Source organism: Melozone crissalis, unplaced genomic scaffold, assembly GCF_028551555.1.
Source record: "Melozone crissalis strain CALT ecotype California unplaced genomic scaffold, PUWL_Pcris_2 ptg000042l_1, whole genome shotgun sequence".
NCBI lineage: Eukaryota > Metazoa > Chordata > Aves > Passeriformes > Passerellidae > Melozone > Melozone crissalis.
In genome coordinates this window covers 52,561,766-52,583,160 of record NW_026535820.1, presented here as the reverse complement: position 1 = coordinate 52,583,160, position 21,395 = coordinate 52,561,766, and the positions used below count along the sequence as shown (strand labels likewise).

General features: G+C 43.3%; 2 protein-coding genes across 3 annotated transcripts in view; one reads left to right on the top strand and one right to left on the bottom strand.

Annotated features, from left to right (window-relative positions):
• Window positions 1–10,806, bottom strand: part of RELCH (RAB11 binding and LisH domain, coiled-coil and HEAT repeat containing) — a 75,200-nt gene extending 64,394 nt beyond the window's left edge. For both annotated transcript variants that reach the window (XM_054284855.1, XM_054284856.1), the window contains exon 1: window positions 10,104–10,806. In XM_054284855.1, coding sequence (XP_054140830.1) covers window positions 10,104–10,584 — 481 coding nt within the window. In that variant the 5' untranslated portion in view covers window positions 10,585–10,806. The remainder of the gene's footprint in view (window positions 1–10,103) is intronic.
• A 247-nt stretch (window positions 10,807–11,053) lies between these two features.
• Window positions 11,054–21,395, top strand: part of PIGN (phosphatidylinositol glycan anchor biosynthesis class N) — a 101,692-nt gene continuing 91,350 nt past the window's right edge. The window contains exon 1 of the mRNA XM_054285155.1: window positions 11,054–11,085. The gene's annotated coding sequence lies outside the window, so the exon portion shown is untranslated. The remainder of the gene's footprint in view (window positions 11,086–21,395) is intronic.

Sequence of the window (21,395 nt, the reverse complement as noted above, 5' to 3'; positions counted from 1 at the left end):
ACAACCCTACTTAGAAGCCATCTCAGGTTAATGCCCTCTAGCTTATCCTGAATAAAACCAGACGTTGAAAGTTACATAAGTGAATGACTGAGGCCATCAAAAATTGTTCCTTAGCATCACCATCCTGACAGCTACTTCTAGGCAAGAAAAAACCCAATACAACTCCAGAATACAACTCTCTGCAACAACAGAAATAAGCTGCATTTCATTCTTGAACTGGGCACTGAAAATCTGTTTTGCAGAACAAAATTATTAAAATAGAGAATTGCTAAGGTTTGATTTTTACTATGAATTAAAACCCAAAACAAAACAGGATAATTCAACCAACAAATGCTACACTTAACACACAGCAGCAAATTAGATTCCAAAAACTATGAACTATCATACAAAGAAAGTTGTTAGGGATTATAAATGTCAGAAAAGCAATTACAGCTGCATGTGGGGAAAAAACCCAAGTTACTCTGAGATACTCTTTCAGATCTCTGAAAAGTGAGAAGCTATAAAAGCCCCTACTGCAATGTTTTTCAACCAACAAGCCATGGATTGTTACTAAGACAAGCTTTGAAATAACCATATAGTTCCATTTAACTTTAGAAAGCACACAAGTTTTTCCTGATGAGCTGTGCTATTCCTATGAGTTAAGCTGCCCCTCCTCCCAATACACACATAAACCCCTCCTTGCATGGAGGAACCTCTCCGTCTAAAAGCAAACTATGTCATGAAGAGATCAAAGCCAAAACTTCAAGGTGTCTTCAAATCAAAGGTCAGAAAAAAATTTCATAGACATTGGCAAAGGACAACAGTACTCATGTTTTATAGGGTATAGCTTAGCTTTACTTTCAGGGCACCCAGCCTAATTTTTAAATGCAAAGATACAGGCAAACTAGCAAGTATTCTGATAACAGATCCCAATTGAGAAGCTTCTATGAAAATTACTCAGGTCTGACACTTTTCCTCTTTCTTCCGTGCTACAGATATAATAAAAAAACTATTGAAATTGACACCTAAGGGAATGCAGATGTATAAATATACATTTTAGATCTATTTCTGCTGGCAGTAAAGAAGTCTGCAAGTGAGGTATTTTATCTACCTTAAACATTCCAGACCTAGAGTAAACCAGCCAGTAGGGTCATGCTGCAGATGGCCTGCTCTTTTCTAGAGCTACTGCTCTGAAAAAGTACGTCCTTGAATAACTTGTATTTTCAGCTACTCTGTACAATATCACAGGCACAAAATAGCAGAAGCCAAGGAAACAGGGAATGGAGGTTAATTGGGAAAAATAAATTACTTCTTGTACTTCTTTGTACATGCTTAAGCCCCATATTAGTACTGAACCACACACATGTGTATGTGAATAAACCAAATTGTGAGAGAGAGTGAGCACATGTGATAGAAGATGGGATAATGTGAAAACCCCAAGAGTTTTAATGAAGTCCTTTCTACATTAAATCAAACAATCAGGCATCACTAATTCTTTAATAAGAGATCATCAATTCACAGTTTGTATTTGTGACTACTTTATATAGCAACTGAAATAGCTATGTTGTGCAATACATATGAATAAATTAATTAAACTATTTAATTCCCCATAAATAAACTGCAAATTTATTTTAACCGTACCACATTTCATAAGACATCTCTGGAGCAGTATTACTTTTAAAAGTCTGCTGCATTTAAAATTTCTGTTATGTTTCAACTTGTTGCAAGCTTACTGATGCTGGATCTTTCAGCAAAGCAAACCTGATCCATTGCAGCAGGCATGTGATCTAGCATACAACCTTTACAGTAGAAACAGACTTACAAAACAATTTTTTAAACCAACTTGAACTTGTAGAGTAAATTTTACCAGATCAACACATTCCACATTGCTATGGTAACTTGGGGATGGAACAAAAAGCCTTAAATTAATTCATTGCATCAGGCACTAAACTGTAAGCACCTGACCTACCAACCTTGCTTTGCAACTCAAGTGCCTCTTTTGCTCTCTCCCAGATGTTCTTAACCAATGAGACCTGCAGAATTTTCCAAATTTGTATGTTCTGAAGACTTCAGACCCTCATCATATGAAAACAATTAATTAAAGCTACTAGAATAAAATGAACTTCCAAGCTGTCAGAACAATCTACTTATCAATTATCAAGAACACACATTCAATACTAGTCCATGATGGGCAATCCAAACCAGATTGAAAACAGATGATTAATACACTTTCCTCCTTCATATTTATAGCAAGTTATAAAAATTCATAGGAAGCATATGAGGGTAAGCCCCTAAAGCTGGTTAGAGAAAACTAACCTACGCTTGCTGGCCAAGAAAAGAAAAAACCCCAAACAAACCAACAAAATCCCACCAACCAACCACAACAAAAAATCCAACCACCAGATATGTAAAACAAGCATTTTGCAGACACATTGCAATTGAAAAGTATCACTCTCACTCCCATGACACGCACACTGCAGAAGCTCATCAGAAAAATGAAATTACAAGTAGAAAATAGGTAAGATTGTGCACCCTAGCATGGAAACAACACGCTCACAGAACTGGGTTATGATACAGATGCACCTGGGCTGATCTCCTGGAGAGCCATACCAAAAATAGGCTGCTTTTGGAGAGAGACTTATTGCATAGACATTCTCAGGCAGCATCCAAATTAGTTGAGTCTGAAAGAATTAAGCCAGCCCTGCACAAAGCATTTGGATGCTGCAGCAGTAAGCACTGAGGTCCAGAGGGGTGTTCCCTTAGGAAAAGCATCAAACCCAGCCTGACCCCCTACAGGTGCGCAAGGAGTAGCTCAAGCTGCAGCGCTCTTGAGCAAGCAGACCTTCCCAAAACAGAACAGCCAAGGGCCAGGCATAGCATGGAGGTACTCCTTCCAGCCCATGACCCCAGCTGGCTTTAGCAGAAATCACAAAGCTTCACCAGCATCACATTAACTCCATATGCTTGATGCTGCAGGACTGCATTGTCCAAAATGCATCCATTAACTAGCACCACAAGGAGTTTTCCATTTGCAGCAGTAACCAGCTTTCTGTTAAAGGCTCACATCAGGCAAAATTGTCTCAATTTAGTTCTTAAATGGCTGCCCTTGCTGAAGGATGACTTAAAGGGTATGGATAATATCTATCTTTATTCTCAAGCACTGTATTGCCTCAGTTTTTTTCATATTTAAATTTCAGTAAGTTCTCATTTGCCCACTTTCTACATTTATCTAAGGACAGTAGTAAATTTTCCAGTTAAAACTTAACTTGCATTCATATGGTTCCTAGAGAATTAAAAAAACCCCCAAAACTTGCAACTGGAGACCAAAGCATTTCTCCTATAAGAAAAGGCTGAGAGAGATGAAGCTGTTCAGCATGGAGAGAAGGCTCAGGAGGAGTCTGATGATGTGTATAAATAACTGAAGGGAGGGCACAAAGAGAACAGAGCCAGGCTCTTCTCAGTGGTGACCTGTGACAGACCACAGACAGCGGGCATAAACTGAAACTAGGAGGTTCCTTTGGAGCATCAGGAAACACTTCTACTGTAAGGGTGACCAAGCACTGGCACAGATTACCCCAAGGGGTGAGGGAGTCTGTCCCTGGAGACACTTAAAAGGCCATCTGGTCACATCCTGGGAAAGCAGCTGTAGGTCACAGTAGTTCTGCTTGAGCAGGAGGTTGGACCAGATGATCACCAGAGGTCCCTTCCCACCTCAGCCATGCTGTGATTCTGAGATTATTCTTGCCATGGTTTCTCTTATTCCTAAAGTTTTATTCAAATGACAAAACAGCTCATAGCTTTCTTTCTCCTCTAACATCAAACAAGATGAAAAAGTACTTGTTATATAAATACGAAATTCTTGTTCTGTGACTTTTTACGTAACAGTATTTCCTTCAATTCAACAACAAAGTAATCAGCTGCATCACTATCATGCAGAGTTATATTGCAGGAAGGGAGGAAGAAAATTGCCTCTACCCTACAGTGCACTGGAAGAAAAGGTTCACTATTTCTTAAAAGCTTTTTCAACTTGGTCTGTCTTAAAAAAAAATTAATTAGTTTTTTTAAACTATTTGTCCAACACACACAATATACTTAGTAGCATGTCTCAGGCATTCACATCATAAATAAATATACATAAGGCCTATAAACTTTATTAAATTACTCAATGTTTTAGCCTGTGCTAGAGGAGATGTCAGCTCAGTTTCTCAAAACTTTACAATACACGAGAAATCCAAATACAAGTAACACCTTGAAGACAAGGGGTTGTCAGATAGAACCCAGCATCTAAAGGAACAGCAGTATAAGGTTTCAGGACTTCTCATTAAAAAAAAAAAAAAAAAAAAAAAAAAAAAATTCCTCATGTTATATTTTAAAGAGATCCACAGATACAAGTTACCTAACTCAGATGTTGCAAAAAAAAACTTAATTTAGTTGGCAAGTGTAAGACCGTCCTGGAAAAGATTTTTTCCCATATTTTCATTAATTCTGTGTTTACAGAACAGAAGTCCAGTATGTATAAATTTTCAATTAACAGAGATAGACTGCACACAGATCAGCTTCCAACATAGCTGATTTCAATATCTACTTGATAATAACTTGCTTTCAAATACTAGACAAACTTTTTTATCAGGAATGAAACTCATGTAAAATTTTCAGCAAGCCTTCTCTCAGCTGGACAGAGTTTATGAGTCACATCTTCAGTTTAGAAAAAGGCAATTCTCAGAGGGAAAAAAAGCTACAGGAAATTTGGTATGACTTACACAGAATTGGAATTACATATGGGAGAACTTAGAAAAGTTGCCAATGGTTGGTTCTGAAATGCAAAGCTCTAGCTCAACATTCTAATTTCCTTCTTTCCACCTACCAAAAGCCAATCTCTTCTTTCCCTAACAGCAAAACCATCGGAAGGATGGTGTGCTGCTTCAGCACAAATCCAGCTTGTTTTGCTGAAGCTTTCAGCCACAGGATGGTTAAACATACACATAACTGAACTAGCTACAGTGCATATATAGAGAGGTTCACTTCTGCTTTCCCCAGCATCAAAAACTAACAGGAACTCTAGCACAGGAACAGAACAGAAGCCAGGACAAAAGTAATTAAATTCCCCATGTCATAGCTCTGAGGATCCTAAAAGAACCACAACATGCACTAAGTTAAGACATGGGAAAATACAACATAGTCATCACAGTCACTCACTACTCAGTGGATTACTTGATATTGACCTGCCTAATAAGAGAGGCTTCTACTCTCTCCTCCTTTGTCCATAACTGTCATGCTTATCAGGCTACCTTATCTTGTTACTTCTTTGTGTAGTTACATACTTATGGGGACTAACCTGTCTCCTGAACAATCTACCATTACATCACCCAAAGCTTAGACTCATCCATCAGGGACAGCTTCCAGCACACCCAGTTTTAGTCATTTGACACTTCCAACAGTTGCAAAAGCCTTAACATAAGCAGCTTGTAAGTGCATGTTACTGAAAACCTGTCAGAAACACCAGTGTCAGTAAAATGCAGTGGGTTTAAAGAAGTCACAACAGGAAAAGTTCACCTGGCTTCTCTATCGGTAAAGCCAGCATCAGAGCACTATCAAACATCTCAGGTTTCCACCAGGCATTGCTCTTTTCTGCCAGGTTTCAAGTGAACTCTGCTTCCTTTTCTTTCAGCATTACATACAAGCCTCAACTCTTTCAAATGTTTTCTGCTCTTCATTAAAAGTGACAGCAATCAGCCTTTCCCCTCTGTTGATTAGCAGCAGCTTTGCCATTTATCTGCACCTTTCCATTCCATCCTTTCTCAAGGGAGCATGTATTCCAAATCAGGCAGCAAAACCACTCTTACTCACAAGTTGCCAGTCTACTTCCCATTATCTGCAGATCCAGCCAACAGGACTAAGTATTTTTGCTTCCTTTCATATAGTAACAAGCCAAAGACTTCAGCTGACAACACCAAAACACCTAAGAAGTAGTCATTAGAACAAAAATTATTTGCCATCTTCTCAATTTCCTGTTTTATTTAGACAGCTATTTAAACTGAGGTATAATGAACTGTTTGGAAGTAGCCCTGTTCTGCTATATTTTCACTCAGAACAAAACTCAGTTGAAACACCGGTCATGGCAAGGCTCCACACAAAATTACAACGTTTGTGATTCAGGATTGAGAAGAGTTGTTACCAAGACACCCTCCTCTCACAAAGTATACTCTTCCCACTTGGCTTTTTCCAGTAGGATCCATCTGAATTTCAGAGGCTACAAGCAAAAGGAGCAATGAATTAGAATATTCCACACCACCCCCAAAAAAAGCTCCCAAAGAAAAATCAAACACCCCAAATCATAAACAAATCCTGGAGCTTATTATGAAGAAGCAGCAATACTTTATATCTTTGTACTCATGGATTAGTTTCATGTAACTGGAATCAAAACCCCAGAAAGCTATAAAAAATTTTATTATGGCAATAACTAGAAAAAAATTATCTCCTGAAAATCACAACTGCAATGTAAGTGCTCAAACCCCTTATGATTTTCATTAAAGCTATTTCAAATTTTGGGAATGTTGCACTTGTGTAGCAATAAAGAAAAAAATAAATAGGAAATTTTAAGACTAACATTAGTCCTACCAGTGTAAGCTGCATTCCTTCAGGAAAGGGCATTAATCAAACATAGCAACCAAAGGGCATCATATCAATCACATTAAAAAGAAGTTTTCTTCACCCACTATGCACAAGCTTGAATTACAGTCATGGGTATAATAAACACATTTGTGGCGCAAGAACACAGATGAGACATTTGAGCCACAGTTTTATTTCTAAATTTCAAGACACTCAGTTTCTAAATTGAGTTTCTCAATTGGTACTATATCTTCTTATCCAAAAATGATAGGGATAAAATTAATAATTAATGTATAGGTGCTGACTAAAGCCTTGTAAAAGATCAGGAATACAGTAAGAAGGGATTTCCAAACCATACTGCCCACATGAGTGGTATCCAGTGCTCTAGCAGATATTAAACTACTGCTATTGAAACCAGTGGAAGAAGCTCTCAGAAGTTTGGAAACATCTGGCTGAAATACAGGACATGAAGGATGACTGTACACAGTGCTGGGCATCTAAAGGAACAGTGTCATCTCCTTCACATGCTGCAAACTAGAAAAGCAAAGTTGCTAGACACAAGAAACATTTCCACATTTTTCATTACAATATATCTTAATCTCAGTCTGTAGATGTGATGTTGCTGCTGCTGGAAAAAGGAAGGGTGTTTTTGCAAAGAACTAAGAAATCCCAGTCATCTGACTGTCATTTGCTGTTGCAACCAAGAGCTCTGAAGCATGGTTCAAAGACAAAACAGCTTCTAAGTCACTCGCTGACCACATGATGCTGCTTGTTTAAATCCAATGACATTTGAGCAAAATCTTTTTGTAACAGTCTTTCAAGATGAAGAGAAGAAATAAAACCACACCAAAATAAATGGCAGCACGCACTCAGAGTTTAGACTGGCACTTCTCAGAGTCCTTTTAGGCAATGAACACTTGTACTGAAATTCTCCCATTCTGTACAGCATGTAAAGTACGAAAGCTTTCTATTGCTCAGTGGAAATCCTCAGGCAGCATTCCAAACATACTTCACATTCAATAAGAATTGCCAGTCATACTCTTTCTGCATCCACTCCAATTATGAAAAATGTCAGAATAAAGCCAGAGAAATTAATCTAACTTGGGGGCTGGGAGGAGCAGCTACAAAGCACTGAGAACAAATTCTGACTTCAGAAATAAATAGAAATAATTTTTTTAATGATGTTATGAATTTTTTTCACTGAAGCATAAAACTCACATGACCTTGAAATGGCAATCATGCCAACCTGCACTACTGTCTACATCCATCGTTTCTATTAAGAAAACTAGTAGTTCATTCTCAAATACCTTTGGGCATGTTAAAGCAAGAGGAGGTACATGCACAACTCTCTTATAAAGACAGGTACAAGAGACTGGATGTCTCAACAAAACTGGACATTTTGACTAACTTAGGAAACTGTTCAGACTTATTCTTGGATCTGAACTACAGCTCAGCCACCTACCTAAATGAAGTAATACCAGATGCTCAGGAAAAAAGTGAGGGAGCTCTTCCAAAGACCATGATTTTCAGAGTCTTCTGCAATCTACATTTTAGTACTTGGAAAATGACATAACTACAGAGGCACAAGACTATCAGCTCTTGTTCAGTCAGATTCAGTCTGAATAGTGCTGTCACAATTGCTAGCTTAATGCCAGACTTCAGACTGCAAGCAAGTCTGATGGCACTAAGTTAAAAAAGCCACTTGAGCTAGATAAAAATATTTTTTCATTGTTCTGCATCTGTCACCTTTCAATGTCACTTAATGTGAAGTGCCTTTTGAATCACTGTTGAGACAAAAAAAAATCCTTTGAAATACACTCTAACTTATTGCAGATATTAGACTTCAAGACACACTTTTAGCATAAGGTCTAGCATGATATTTAATTTCAGCACTTCAGTATTATTAAACTTGTCCAAATTAAGTGTTAGTCCCCCCTTCTCTCTCTCCACACTGCTACAGCCTCCTCCCTCCTTTTTTTAATAGGGACATCCCACAGGCACCTATCAATTAGCAAGTCAGCAAAATAATAATTAAGATGTTTTTACATAAGTGCACATTGCTCTAAGACTGCAAGAGGTCTTAGGCCTTTTTTTTTCCATGCATAACAAGACAGCTACACAGGCTGCTGCTTTTCTAATTCTGGAGTACGTGCAGTGTCGATAACTGAGAACAACGTACTATGTTAACAAAGAAAAGAGAATATTTAATCAATCAGATTAATTGACTGGAATCCCCAAGGAAGCAGCTTGGGGATGAAACAGAAATTTTTATCAGTTCAAAGCCCTGAAGCACAAGGTTTTCCAATGTTCACTAATCATATCATGAAGAAGACAACACTGAAGCTCTCAATTGGACAAAGAGAAGTATGAAATTCTAAGAATTCACAAACAAGACAAACAGAATGTAAACAACACAGCAGGAGTTTTAAAAGAAGCCATACATTTTTAAAAGACCTTCAAATGCACTAACAAGTTGAAGTTCAGATGTCTATTATCCCAGCCATGCAGATGCTACTAGTTATTTCCAAATTTAAAGTGTAACTTTGTGTCTTTCCAACATCAGAAACTCTTAAAAGAAACGAAAATATAGGACTATTCACAAAATGCCTTTTGGTATCTTGGTAAACACATAATTATGTCTTTCACCTGTCTGCTACCCACAATTCCTTTCAATGCCTTCCCACGAGTTCATTAAGTCCTCAAACTCAGGTGGCTGGTCAGCTTCTCTTTCCCAAAGCCACCTCCACAGGCTATCTCCTTTTAGAACCCGATGTGTCCGGACAGCAACACTGACAAGACACTGAGGTGATTTTATCCTCAGCCATGTGTGCTACTTTTAAAACACAAAAGCTGTTAAGGCCAGCTGTGTGACAACTGTCCAAACACCTGCACTCCTTTTGCTCCCTAAACTTTTACCAACTCAGTATATTTACCGAGTTCCCCGTCTCCTTGGCTAGCCAAAGATTGCAGACACTTGGTAAACATGGAAGTATTAATTATAGGAAGCATTGTACTAGTTGTGCAAGAGCTGCGAAACTCAGACCTGTCTTTAGCTGCAGCACCAGAAATAACACCCTGGCTCCTTATACCCCAATTCTGACAGGTTTTATACTTTACATGTGGCACTCACGGCTTAACACCCCATTCTTTCTCCCAGCACCGTACGACTTATCTCTTGGCAATGAGGACTAAAGACGCTGCTGGAAATAATTTCTCCCACATTTGGCAAATACCGGTGACGCTCACAGGGATACCGAAGCTCGATGAAACTACGCCTGTGGCACCAGGGTAACACCGGATCCGGCAGCGCACCTCCTCAGCCCCTCTGCACCGCTCCTACAGCCTCCGCCAGTCCCGCACAGGTTACAGAGAACAAGGAACGACTGAAGGAGCGATGCCAAGCGCTTTTCCCGGCCGCCCAGCGACACCGAGAGCCATCCCCGCCCAGCCCCGTGCACCCACCGGCGGCTGTCCGCGCCTCCCGGAGCCCCCGGCCCCGAGCCAGGGTCACTTACTGAGCTGCCCGGTCCCGGGCTCCCTGCCGCCGGCTCCCCCGAGCCCGCTGCTGCCGCCCAGGCTGCCCAGGGCCCCGCCGGCGGGCGGCGTGCCGCTCTGCCGCTCGAAGTTGCCCGGGTTGGAGAAGAAATCGCGGAGCCGGGGCAGCTCCCGGCCGCTCTCCAGCAGCTCCGTGTGCAGCTCCAGCGCCGTCAGCAGGAACTGGTCCCGCAGCAGCTGCGCCGCTATCGCGTCCATCGGCACCCGCGGCAGCTCCCCGGCCCCCGCGGCAGCATCGCCGGGCGCCGCCGCTCGCAGACCCGGCAGCTCCTCGGGGCTCCCCGCCGCCGGCTCCGGCTGCTGCTGCGGGTACGCCGGCCCGCCCGGCTCGGTGCTGCTGCTGCTGCCGCCGCCGGCCCGGGGCTCCTCGGGCTCGTCCTCCTCCGAGTCGCTGAGGAAGGGGTTCACACTGCCGCCCCCGCCGGCCGCCGCCGCCGCCATCTTACAGCCCGCCGCGGCGCGACCGCTGCCGGGGCGCTACCGCGGCAAAACCTGAGCGGAGACGCCGCCGCAGAACCCCCCTCCTGGCGGGGCCGGGGCCCGAGCCGCTGCCAGGCCCCTGTCGATGGTGCTGATGATGTTGACGACGACGACGCCGCTGCTGGCGCGGGCGCTGCCGCCACCTGCGGCCACAGCGACTCCCCGCCACCGCCTCCTCGGCGGCCTCCCACCCGCCCTGCTGCCGCTTCCGGATCCCCGCTCGCGCGAGACTTCCCGCGGCCAACCGCGAGCCGTGCCCCGGCGTGCGGCCCCGCCCTCTCCGGGCCTCGCGCCCGCCCCCTCCGCGCAGGGCGGGGCCCGAGGAGAGGGAGCGACGCTGAGGGGCGTGGCCACATCCAGGGGGCGGGGCTTCGGTGTGCGCCCGCGGCGGGGCGCGGTCCGGGGCGGGGCCGGGAGCGGCGGAGGGCGGAAGCGGAAGTGGATCGCGGCGGGGGAGGAGGAGTGAGTTCTGGCGCGTGGGCGCCGTGCGCTTCCCGCGGGGGAGGGGGCGGCCGATCCTGGGGCACCGGGAATGGGGGCGGCTAATCCTGAGGGACCGGGAATAGGGCGGCCGATCCCGGGGCACGGGGAATGGGGGCGGCTAATCCTGAGGGACTGGGAAAGGGGGCGGCCGATCCTGGGGCACCGGGAATGGGGTGGGCACGGGCTGCGCCTCCCCGCTTCCGCAAATCTTGGTTCGCTCCGCAGCCTCCAGGGCGGCCGCCCAGCCCGTGTGGGCTCAGGGCGCTGCTGGGACGGGAGAGATGCGGGACTCGGCTTGGCCCCGGGCTGGGGGCTCGGACCCTCGGCGGGTTGGGTTGGCTGGGCCAGGGTAGGGCTCCCCGGGGAAAGCAGCGCCCGGCGAGGGCCCCGGGGATGGACCTTGGACTGCTAAAGGAGTGGAGTCACTGTTCTGGAGGTGTTTAAGGAAAGGCTGGATGCAGCCCTCGGTGCCATGGTCTAGGTGACGTGGGTTCGGGCATGGGTTGGACTCGATGTCACCATCTCAGAGGCCTTTTCCAGCCAAGGTGGTTCTGTAACTCCGCGTTCCCGGTGGGTGTGTGAGCCTTGTCCCAGCATCAGGTGTTAGGGAGGGCACAAATTCAGGTGGATAATAACTTGATGACCTCTGGAAGAAGGATCAGGCAATTCAGGGGGACTACAGGGATGCTGTAAGGTTATGCTGAGAGAAAATTAGAAGGGCCAAAACCCATCTAGTGCTTAATCTGACTACTGCTGTAGTAGACAACCAAATATATTTGCAGATACATCAGCAGCAAAAGAAGAACTAAGGGAAATGTTTATCCTTTTGTGGGATGTAAGGAGAAACTGTGGTAAAGGATGAGGAAAAGGCTGTGGTACAAAACATCTTCTTTTCCTCACTCTTTAATGACAAAGCCAGTTGCCCTCATGACATACAGCCCTGAGCCAGATGAAGGGAACAGGGAGTGGAATGATGCTTCCATTGGCTCAGAGGGTGACAAGGCTCTGCCGAGGGATCTGTTGCATCAGGCAGTGCTACAGGATGCAGGAAAAGTGCCTGGAAGCAGAAAAGGACCTGGGTGTGCTGGCTGACAGTTGCCTGAAGATGAGCCAGCAGTGTGCTCAGGTGGCCAAGAAGGCCAATGACATCCTGGCCTGTATCAGCAATCACTCCAGGGCAGGGATTGTCCCTCTGTACTCAGCACTGGTGAGGCTGCACCTTGAATCCTGTGTCTAATTTTGGGCTCCTCACTACAAGAAGGACATCGAGGTGCTGGAGCATGTCCAGAGACAGGCAATGGAGCTGGTGAAGGGTCTGGAGCACAAGTTTTGTGAGGAATGGCTGTGGGAGCTGGGTCATTTAGCCTGGAGAAAAGGAAGTTTGGGGGGCACCTTCCTGTTCTCTACAGCCACCTGAAAGGAGGCTGTAGCAAGGTGAAGGTTGGCCTTCTCTCCCAGGTAACAAGTGATAGGAGGAAAAGAAATCACTTCAAGTTGTGCCACTGAATTTTTTCCAAATATGCATAAGATTGAATATTAGTAAAAAATTATTCACTGAAAGGGCAATCAGGAATTGGAACAGGCTGCCCAGGAAATTGGTGGGATCACCATCCCTAGAAATATTCAAAAGCCGTGTGAATGTGGCACTTGGGAATGTGTTTTAGCAGTGGACTTGGCACTGCTGTGTTAACAGCTGGAGTCAATGACCTTTGAGGTCTTTTCCAACCTTAATAATTCTATGAGTCCATGAAGTTGTGTGTCTGGAAGTGTGAAGTTATCACTTTTAAAAACACTATGCAAGTTACTTTGTGTGTTACCTGGCAAAACACTTGCAGCCAGAATGCAGCAGCAGGAAGTGTGTGCTGCTGAAGGAAGTTCAGCTCACTGGAAACTGCAAAACAGGGCCAGCTTTGGTTTCTGTTTGGTTTCTTTGAAAATGTTGTTCCATTCCCACCAATGGAAGCTCTGTGTAAAGCTGATCCACTAGGACCCGCATATTGGGGCTGAACTCTTGGTAATAGAATAATGTGAATGTTTGGCAGTGACATGGAGATCTAAAAGCACTCTGGAGTACTCACTCCAAACTCTTCCATTCACATGGTGGTGTGCCATAAAAGACTGTGCTTTCGAGTTTTGGATTTGCATAACTTTTCTGTAAATTTTATACTCAATTTAGCTTTCTGTCCTGTAATAAACTTTGGATTTTAGTACTGCTGTGTTGTTTTATGTTGTTGATCCACTAAAAAGAGCCTAAGTTGTCGCTTTCTGATGCAAGGCGAGGCGACTTGGCTCTGAGGAAACGGCACGGCAACTCAAACTCTCTAGGGTTACTCGGGCTAAGAACACACGCTAGCACCAGTATGGTGGACGGTTCAAGACCTTTATTGTCCCGTCTCGTCGGGTTTTATACTCTGCAAGTTTTTTCTCTACGTCAGGGGGTCTTACCTTACTGTAATTGGTTAGCAAGGAGTAAAAGTTACTAATGTTAGGGGGGAACTACATTCTTGGGTGATCCCTTATCACTAGAAGTTAGGGGGAGAGGAACCCTGCTGCTTTCCGTGACATCGCGAGATTTTCCGAGCGCCTCTCCCTGTCTACTACATCTCCCCCCCCTTTTTCACAAATGAACGAGGTAGCTATATACATAGGTACTGAGACGAGGTATGAGGTTGTTGACAAAGAAAGAGGTTTGGTAAACTTGGGTAGAAAATCTTGTGACTGGCAGTGTTCTCTGGTTGAATTTACAGGAGTTGTTGTCGGCTTATGAATAGGATGTTGGCTCGTTCTAGGCGGGTTTGAATGAACGAGACTAGCTTGTTCAGCAGGCACGGTCTGAAGGTGACTGCTAAAAGCAGTAATGCTAATGGACTTATTAGGGTAGAAATCAGAGTGGTTAGCTATGGCGATCGGTTGAACTAGGATTTAAACTAATTCTGTTGGGCTTCTCTGTCTTTCTGTCTCTGAGTTAGTCTGTTTCGTAGTTTTGCTATGGAGTTTTTCACGACTCTTATGTGGTCTGCATAGAAGTAGCACTCTTCTTTCAAGGCGGCACACAAACTCTCTTGCTGCATGAACAGGAGGTCTAGACTTCGCTTGTTCTGCAAGACTACTTCTGAGAGTGAGGAGACTGACTTCTCTAGAAAGGAGATGGATTTTTCGATCTTTTGCAGGTCTTCGTCAATCGTTGCTTGCAGTTGGGACAGTCTTTGGTGCTGGGTCGCTAAGGCTGAGACTCTCGTGGCCGTTTTGGCTGCTCTTAGGCCTAGCAGCATTGCGATGGTTATACTTGTTACTATTTTTCTTTTGCGAAGCCGGGTGGGTTCTTCAAAAAGGGGGTATATTTCTTCATCTGTGCGGTACAGGATCTTAGGAACAATCAGAACTTGGACACAAAAGTCGTTAGAGTCATCGAATTTGGCAAGGAACACACAAGGACTCACTCTTGATTGCTGGCAAACTCACATCTCAGATGTGGATGGGACTACTTACTTATTGTTTTTCTCATCGGGTTTGACAACTTCGGTGCAGACGTTGCTTTTCTGCCTAGCTAGGGTTGCATTGCTAAAGCATCTGCTCTGGCCTGTGACTTGACTCAAGGTGATTCTTCTGCGGGGGGCGTCTCATCTACATTGGTTGGGTGCATCTGCTGTGGAGTAACTGAAGGGAGTGTTTAGAGCAACTCTTTCGTAAAAGGGGGGTTTGACATCGTAACAAAGCTAGCAGGATTCGGTTAGGTTAGGGTTAGATTCGTTTAGGGATAGGAAGGTAGCTTCTAACATACGAAGGATTGGGTCTAAATCTGACTTGGCTAAACGGTTTACTTGAGAGGCTTCTACATGGCCGGTCGGGATATCAGCGACCTTTGTGGGTAAGGCTTTGGGGTGGGTCGCGTTTCTCTCTTTCGGCACACTTTTAATTACTTTGTTGGGTCTAACTGCTCGGGGTGCCGACGGTTGGAGCTTAATAATTTGCACGTTCACTTTTTTTTTTGACTCTTGAAGGACTACTGTCTATGTTTTGCCTGTTGTCTAGCTAGGGTGATGAGGCTGTACTTGTCGCCTTCTGATGCAAGGCGAGGCGACTTGGCTCTGAGGAAACGGCACGGCAACCCAAACTCTCCAGGGTCACTCGGGCCAAGAACACACGCTAGCACCAGTATGGTGGACGGTTCAAGACCTTTATTGTCCCGTCTCGTCGGGTTTTATACTCTGCAAGTTTTTTCTCTACGTCAGGGAGTCTTACCTTACTGTAATTGGTTAGCAAAGAGTAAAAGTTACTAATGTTAGAGAAGAACTACATTCTTGGGTGATCCCTTATCACTAGAAGTTAGGGAGAGAGGAACCCTGCTGCTTTCCGTGACATCGCGAGATTTTCCGAGCGCCTCTCCCTGTCTACTACACTAAGTGGCAGAGCATGAACCGGTTGTAGCGTAATGTAAAATAGCAGTGTGTTGAAAATGCTTCAAAATTCCAGTGGGACCACAACAAAAATAGGGACAAAAACATATTAGCGTTGCTGCTCCGGTGAAATTGAGAACCTTTAAGGAAACCTTCTGCTTTTTCCATTCCTTTCCGGAGGGTTAGAGCGCGTTCAGAGTGAGTTTATTGTTAGCCGGCTCCGGTGCTTTGCCTCCTGCCGGGTCCTGCAGCGGCCTCTGGCGGCGATCCCCGCGCTCTGCAGCGCCCGCCTCTGCCTTTCTCTTCCCAAACTCATTTCTGCCCACTTCTCCGTGCCAATAAGGACTAACTTTTTTCCCTCTTCCACGCCGAAAATCGATGTAAAAGCGTCCCACTGTTTCCGTGCTTTGGAAGAGGTTTGTTTGGGTTTGGGTGAAACTAAGTTAAATATTTACAGATGTCACCCGATTGCTCCAAAATAATTGATGGATGGCTGGGAAAAAGCTGTCTTTGCTGAAATGTGTATTCCAGGAATAAAGAGTGTAGGAAGAAAAATGTGCTTGTAACAATGTGCTTAGAAGAGTTTATGTGCCAAAGGGGTATTGTTCTGAGAAACCAGAGAATAAAACCTGATAGTGCCTCAGAGGATGTGTGAGGCAGAAAAAGCTGCATGAGTTCTGGAAATGGAGCACTATATAGGTCTACATGAGGCAGACAGCTGCGAGTTAATTATTCAGTAGTCATTCTAAGACAGGCAGATTGTTCATCAAGCTGCTTTGTCTCTTAGTGGAGTTGCTGTCTCCTTCTAACTTGTAAAGGATTCGAGTTCTGTGTCTGAAGAACAACATATCTAAATACATCTCAGAAAACTAAGAGTCCAAAATACATGGGCTTGTACAAAAAAAATCTGAAGAGTCGTTTTTTGGAAGGGGTGGTGTGAACATTTTTTTCAGTCTATGCATGTTTTGTTTTATGAACTTGTACATTTATGATCCTTGAGCTGAAAAATTAGTAGAAAAAAGTTTGTTTTTACTGTGTTGATTTTGGTAGGAGTGTTAAATCTTGACCTAATGCCTGAGAGTTTAATGAACTGAAACATATGAGCAGTTTCAGGTTCCCTCTGTTGTTTGGTGGGGTCATGGGTGGGTAAAGTGTTCTTTCTTTCTGCACTACCCTGGTGCAGTGTCAGCCATTCTCTCACCCACTGAACACACAGTTTAAGCCAAGCTTTAAGGAGGTTTCTGTTTCAGCTCCCACAGCCAAAGTTAATTTCATTCAAGTAAGTTAATTCTATTAGGTACATACTGGGGCTTTTTTCTATGCTGAATGCTTGAAGTAGATGAATTAATGTGTGCAAGTGGGTCCTATAAGGAAATAGGGGAGCTTTTTTAATCTGATTGGGATCCTAATTAGGGCACAGAGAACAAAATAATGGAGAACTATCTGAAGAAAATCTGATTTCTACTTTAAAATATTGCTGATCTGTGAGTTCTACCAACACTTGCTTAAGTTTTCTTCTAAAAGTGAGCTGCCTGAAAGAATCTTTGTCTATATATGTTTATTGAAGGGTGACTTTTGCCTCCTTTCAAAAGAAACTTGAAGGCAATTATGATTTTTATGTTTGCTTTTAGACCTTAAAAACGAATTTTAGTGCTTTGTTAACTCTAACCTCTAAAATATTTTTATATTTTGTGGGAGCCAAATAATGAAGATGTTGAGACGCATAATGTTGGTAGCTTGTACTTAAAGACCTCTGCCACATCTCTGAAATTGTATCTGTCCATTCCAGTTTCAAGGGAATGTTTTTTAATGAGAACAGCCTGTAACTATCAGTAGTTAATGGTTACTTGTGTGTTACATTCAGATGTAGCTTTGCCCAGAAAAATCATACTTTATAAGGGTTTGTTAAATTGGGATTTTAAGTAAAGGTAGTACAGCAGTGTGAATGAGCACTTGGAAGTATTTTCAATGTCACCAAAAACATGATAATGACCCATGAAATCCGGTGAAGACCTGAATTAAACAAAACAACCCCCCAAAATCCCTTTGGATTCAAGTTTGGCTGTGTTTTTCTACCTCCCAAACTGCTGTTTTGAAGTGTTATTGTAAACAGTGGGTATTTAGGAAACCTACCATCAAAAAAAGACATCAAACACACTAAGAGCCTAAGGAGTATTTTAGAAAACTTGTTCAGGCTTTATAATGTGTATATTTATGGCTTTGTGAGAATGAATATGTAAGGAAAAATTGCTGTTACAGCTGAGTGAGGATTTATAAACTGTGAATCAAAGACATGACCTTTTAGACACTGCAAACACTTACATGACCTTTTAGACACTGCAAACACTTGAGTATGGAATTACTTGGGCCTGGATCATAGCCTGGAAGATGGAGCACATTGTCTGGGCTGTAGGCTGCCCAGAGAGGTGTTGTAGAGGCTCTGAGATGGGTGCCTGCCCCTGCCTGACCGTGGTGAGGGACAGGGGAGGTGGGGAAGGGAAGCTGCTCTGTGCTTTTGCTGTCTGCTTCACGTTATTCCTCTTCAATTTAGTATTTGCAGAGTTTTGGACAAAAACATCTACATTTTTTTCCTTATATGGCCTGCTGACTACAACTAATGTGGGATGCAGGCTTCAAAGAATGAAGGAGTCTGAGGACATGCTTTGAGCATGCTGAATTAGGTCTTTTGTTAGGAGGAGATGGCATCCTGTCCTGCTGCCAACACAGAGGTTTGTGCTGGGAATTCAGGGAACTAAACTACAACAAAGTCATCTTTATTCTTCCTGCTTTTTTTCTTCTTTTTTGAGGTTATTTTCAATTGAATTCATTCTCTAGAATGCTTAACTATCCAGTTGTATGCCTGGATGTGCCAGCCCAAGGAAGAGATTTGCCTTGGGAGTAAGTGGGCAGGAGCACAGGAGGACAGGACAGCTCTCTGCAGCTGTACTGGCTTGGTTTTTCTTGGAGTATTTGTAACTGTGAAAGCCTCTTGTTCTACTAACTGCTACCACCATGACAGCTGTTTTTGTATAAAAGACTTGATAAAATAGATTTGCCTTGCTGGTCCCAAGTATTTTGGAAAATATGCTTTAAGTTACAAGCAAGTTTCTATAGGTGATAGGGTACAAGTGAATAACTGATACCCAGATCACCTCAAATATGAGAACTGGAGAGTTGTTGCCCATCTGTATTCTCCAGGTTTGTGGGTTTCTAGCAGTTTTTGGTTTGTCTTCTGAGCTCTTTTTTTCTCTTCAGTGGTTCTGTTGCTGTCATTTGCTGAAAGAGTTAGACTGCTGGGGAGTTTTCATTTTAAATCAGCAGTTCCCCATATTGCAAAGAAGCAGAACACTGATTGTTCGCAGGCCTAATTATCTGTTTCCATTAATTATTAGACTGAGTCAGCAGCTGAAAAATAAAGGTGTCTTATACAAATGAAAAGTGGCTTGGCTTTGTAATAAAAAGAAATACAAGCTCACAGGGCTTCAGCAGAGGGTGTTTGCAAGTTGATATATCATAAATGCTGATGAATGTTAACTACTTGGTTAGTGGAGGCCAATGTAGGAGCACAGAGAACTTTGTACTAAAGTGAAGGCCAGTATTTCAGGCAGCAGTAATTGATAAGTTCAGTGACATTTTGAGTCCTGTGGGAGCTTAGGGAAATGCTTCCTTTGTGAACAGCTTGCACGTACGGCTGCTGGTGGAAGAGTTAAAGAGAAGGTGATTCCTTTGCATAGAGATTGCTTACTGCGCCTCAAAGTATCCTTGCACAAATACTGTGCATGCTTGTATTATGACTTGATGCTCTTTTAAAGGAGGCATATCCATCCTTTTTATCATTTTTCTTCACTTTACACCCTGACTGTTGCAGTGCCAGGAGGGCTGGGATGTGCCGGGATTCTGTGTGTGCGGTGGCGCCGGGCGCGGTGCAGGACCCTGGAGAGCGCCGGGCGCTGGGAGAGCTCCGAGCCGTGCCCGCGCTCCTGCTCCTCCTTCAGAGGAGGTTTTGTTCGCAGTGGGGAGCTTAACTCGCCTCTGGCCATGTCAGCCTTGTCTGGCAGGTGAAGGTATAGAAAATACATTTACCGGCCAAACAAGGCTGACACGGAACAACGAGAAGATAGTCTGGGAGGAAATGAGGTGCAATGCAAAGGACCAAAACAGGCCCAAACTAACCTCACCCCTGCATGGGAGCAGGGGAAAAAAATCAAGGAGGAAGACACAACTTTGATGGCGAAGATATGAGAGACATGGCATAGATAGTGAAAATAAAAAAAAAAAAAAAGAAAAAATCTTTGTCAAAGTGAAAGCCCTCAAAAGGCATGGGATACCGTGAAGTGCAGGGACGTGCACCAAAGCTTTCCAAAATTGATCCCTATTGAAATGCTGGAAACAGAAAAGAAGGACTTACAAGCACTCTGGAATGGAGATACGATCAAAGGAAAGGTAAAGGTATAGAAAATGTAGATTATGCTAGCCGGTTGAATAGTGTTCAGCTACATGTTATGGTCAACTTGCTAGCATAACTAAGTAATACTTTTGAACCCAGAAAGTTCTGAAGTCTTTTCCTAAAAAAGAAAAAAAGAAAAAAATCCCAACTTTTGTAAAGATGGGAAACTGCAAATAATTGATTCTTTGGCTGCCTCTTATCAAAGTATTACTCTATGCTTGCAAGATGTGCTCTATTTTTTTCTTTCAAATTGAAGCTTTTGGTAAATTTGCATTCAGAGGCTCGTGTAAGATCCAACAGATGTGCTTGTTGCTGCATGACATAATTCTTGTTTATTTGTAATGGTTGCTCTCAGTAAGCAAATGTGACTTAGTAGAAGCAAAACAACTTCTGCCAACTTTTTAAAACCTTCATTATTCATATTAGCTTCTCTATAACATACATAAAGCACTGTTTGTTTGGTTGTTTTTTGGTTTTTTTGGGTTTTTTTTTTTGTTAAAGGGTATTTTTTTCCTCTGTGTGTATATATAATACATTTGCAAACTAGTTTTGCGAGAGTGTAGCTGAAAGTTATTTTTTTTCATCCTCATCCCTGTGTGTTAGGTTAATATTTATTGTATGATCCTTGCCCCTTTGTTGTTAAAGGGCAGAACTGTCATGCTTGTATTGGTACTTCTGCTTTATTGTGTATTTTTATTGCAAATGGCTTTTAAAATACCCCAGGGGGCCTTCAGCCTTGGTTTGTGAGGGAGGGTTCCAGTAAGACAGAAGATTGCTGTGGCAAGCTGCCTTCCATGTGCTTGTCTTCTCTTCAGTGCCACTTGTCCCTTGACCCTGACCTGTGAAAACTGGTTGGATATGTTTTATTAGACACTGTCAGGCTGATATTCTTTCCCCAAAAGTGCCCCTTTCTTGAGGTTATTTTCAATTGAATATAAAACTTTTAATATGAAGAATCTGTCTACAAAATCTCCAAGCAGTTTAAGAAAAAAAACCAGTTACAGGAAAGCATTCTTGTTTTATTCAAGAATGCAGAAATCTGAGGGAATCTGCTACTTTTGGTGGTACAAAAAAGAATTAAACAGTCCATATTGAGATGAAAAAAAAAATACAGTATCACAGTAATGTTTGAAGAAGACTTGCTGGTAGGGTATTGCTGAATGACTTAGAAATCAAGAAATATGCAAGAGGATTTGCAGATACCTCCTGAGACCCTGCATAGGTCCTCCAAATGCTGTTACCCAGTGAAATAATTCACAGCAAGATCACTCAGGGTTTCTCGTTGTTGGGTTTTGTTTTTTGTCAGTTCTGAATTTTTAGTGCCATGCATCCTGAGTGAATGTAATGCTAAATTTCTACTCCATATTTTGCCTGCACTTGGCTAACAAATGGTACAAAAGGGTGGTGCTCTTGTTTTCTCTTTCATGCCTCAAAAACGTAATTGT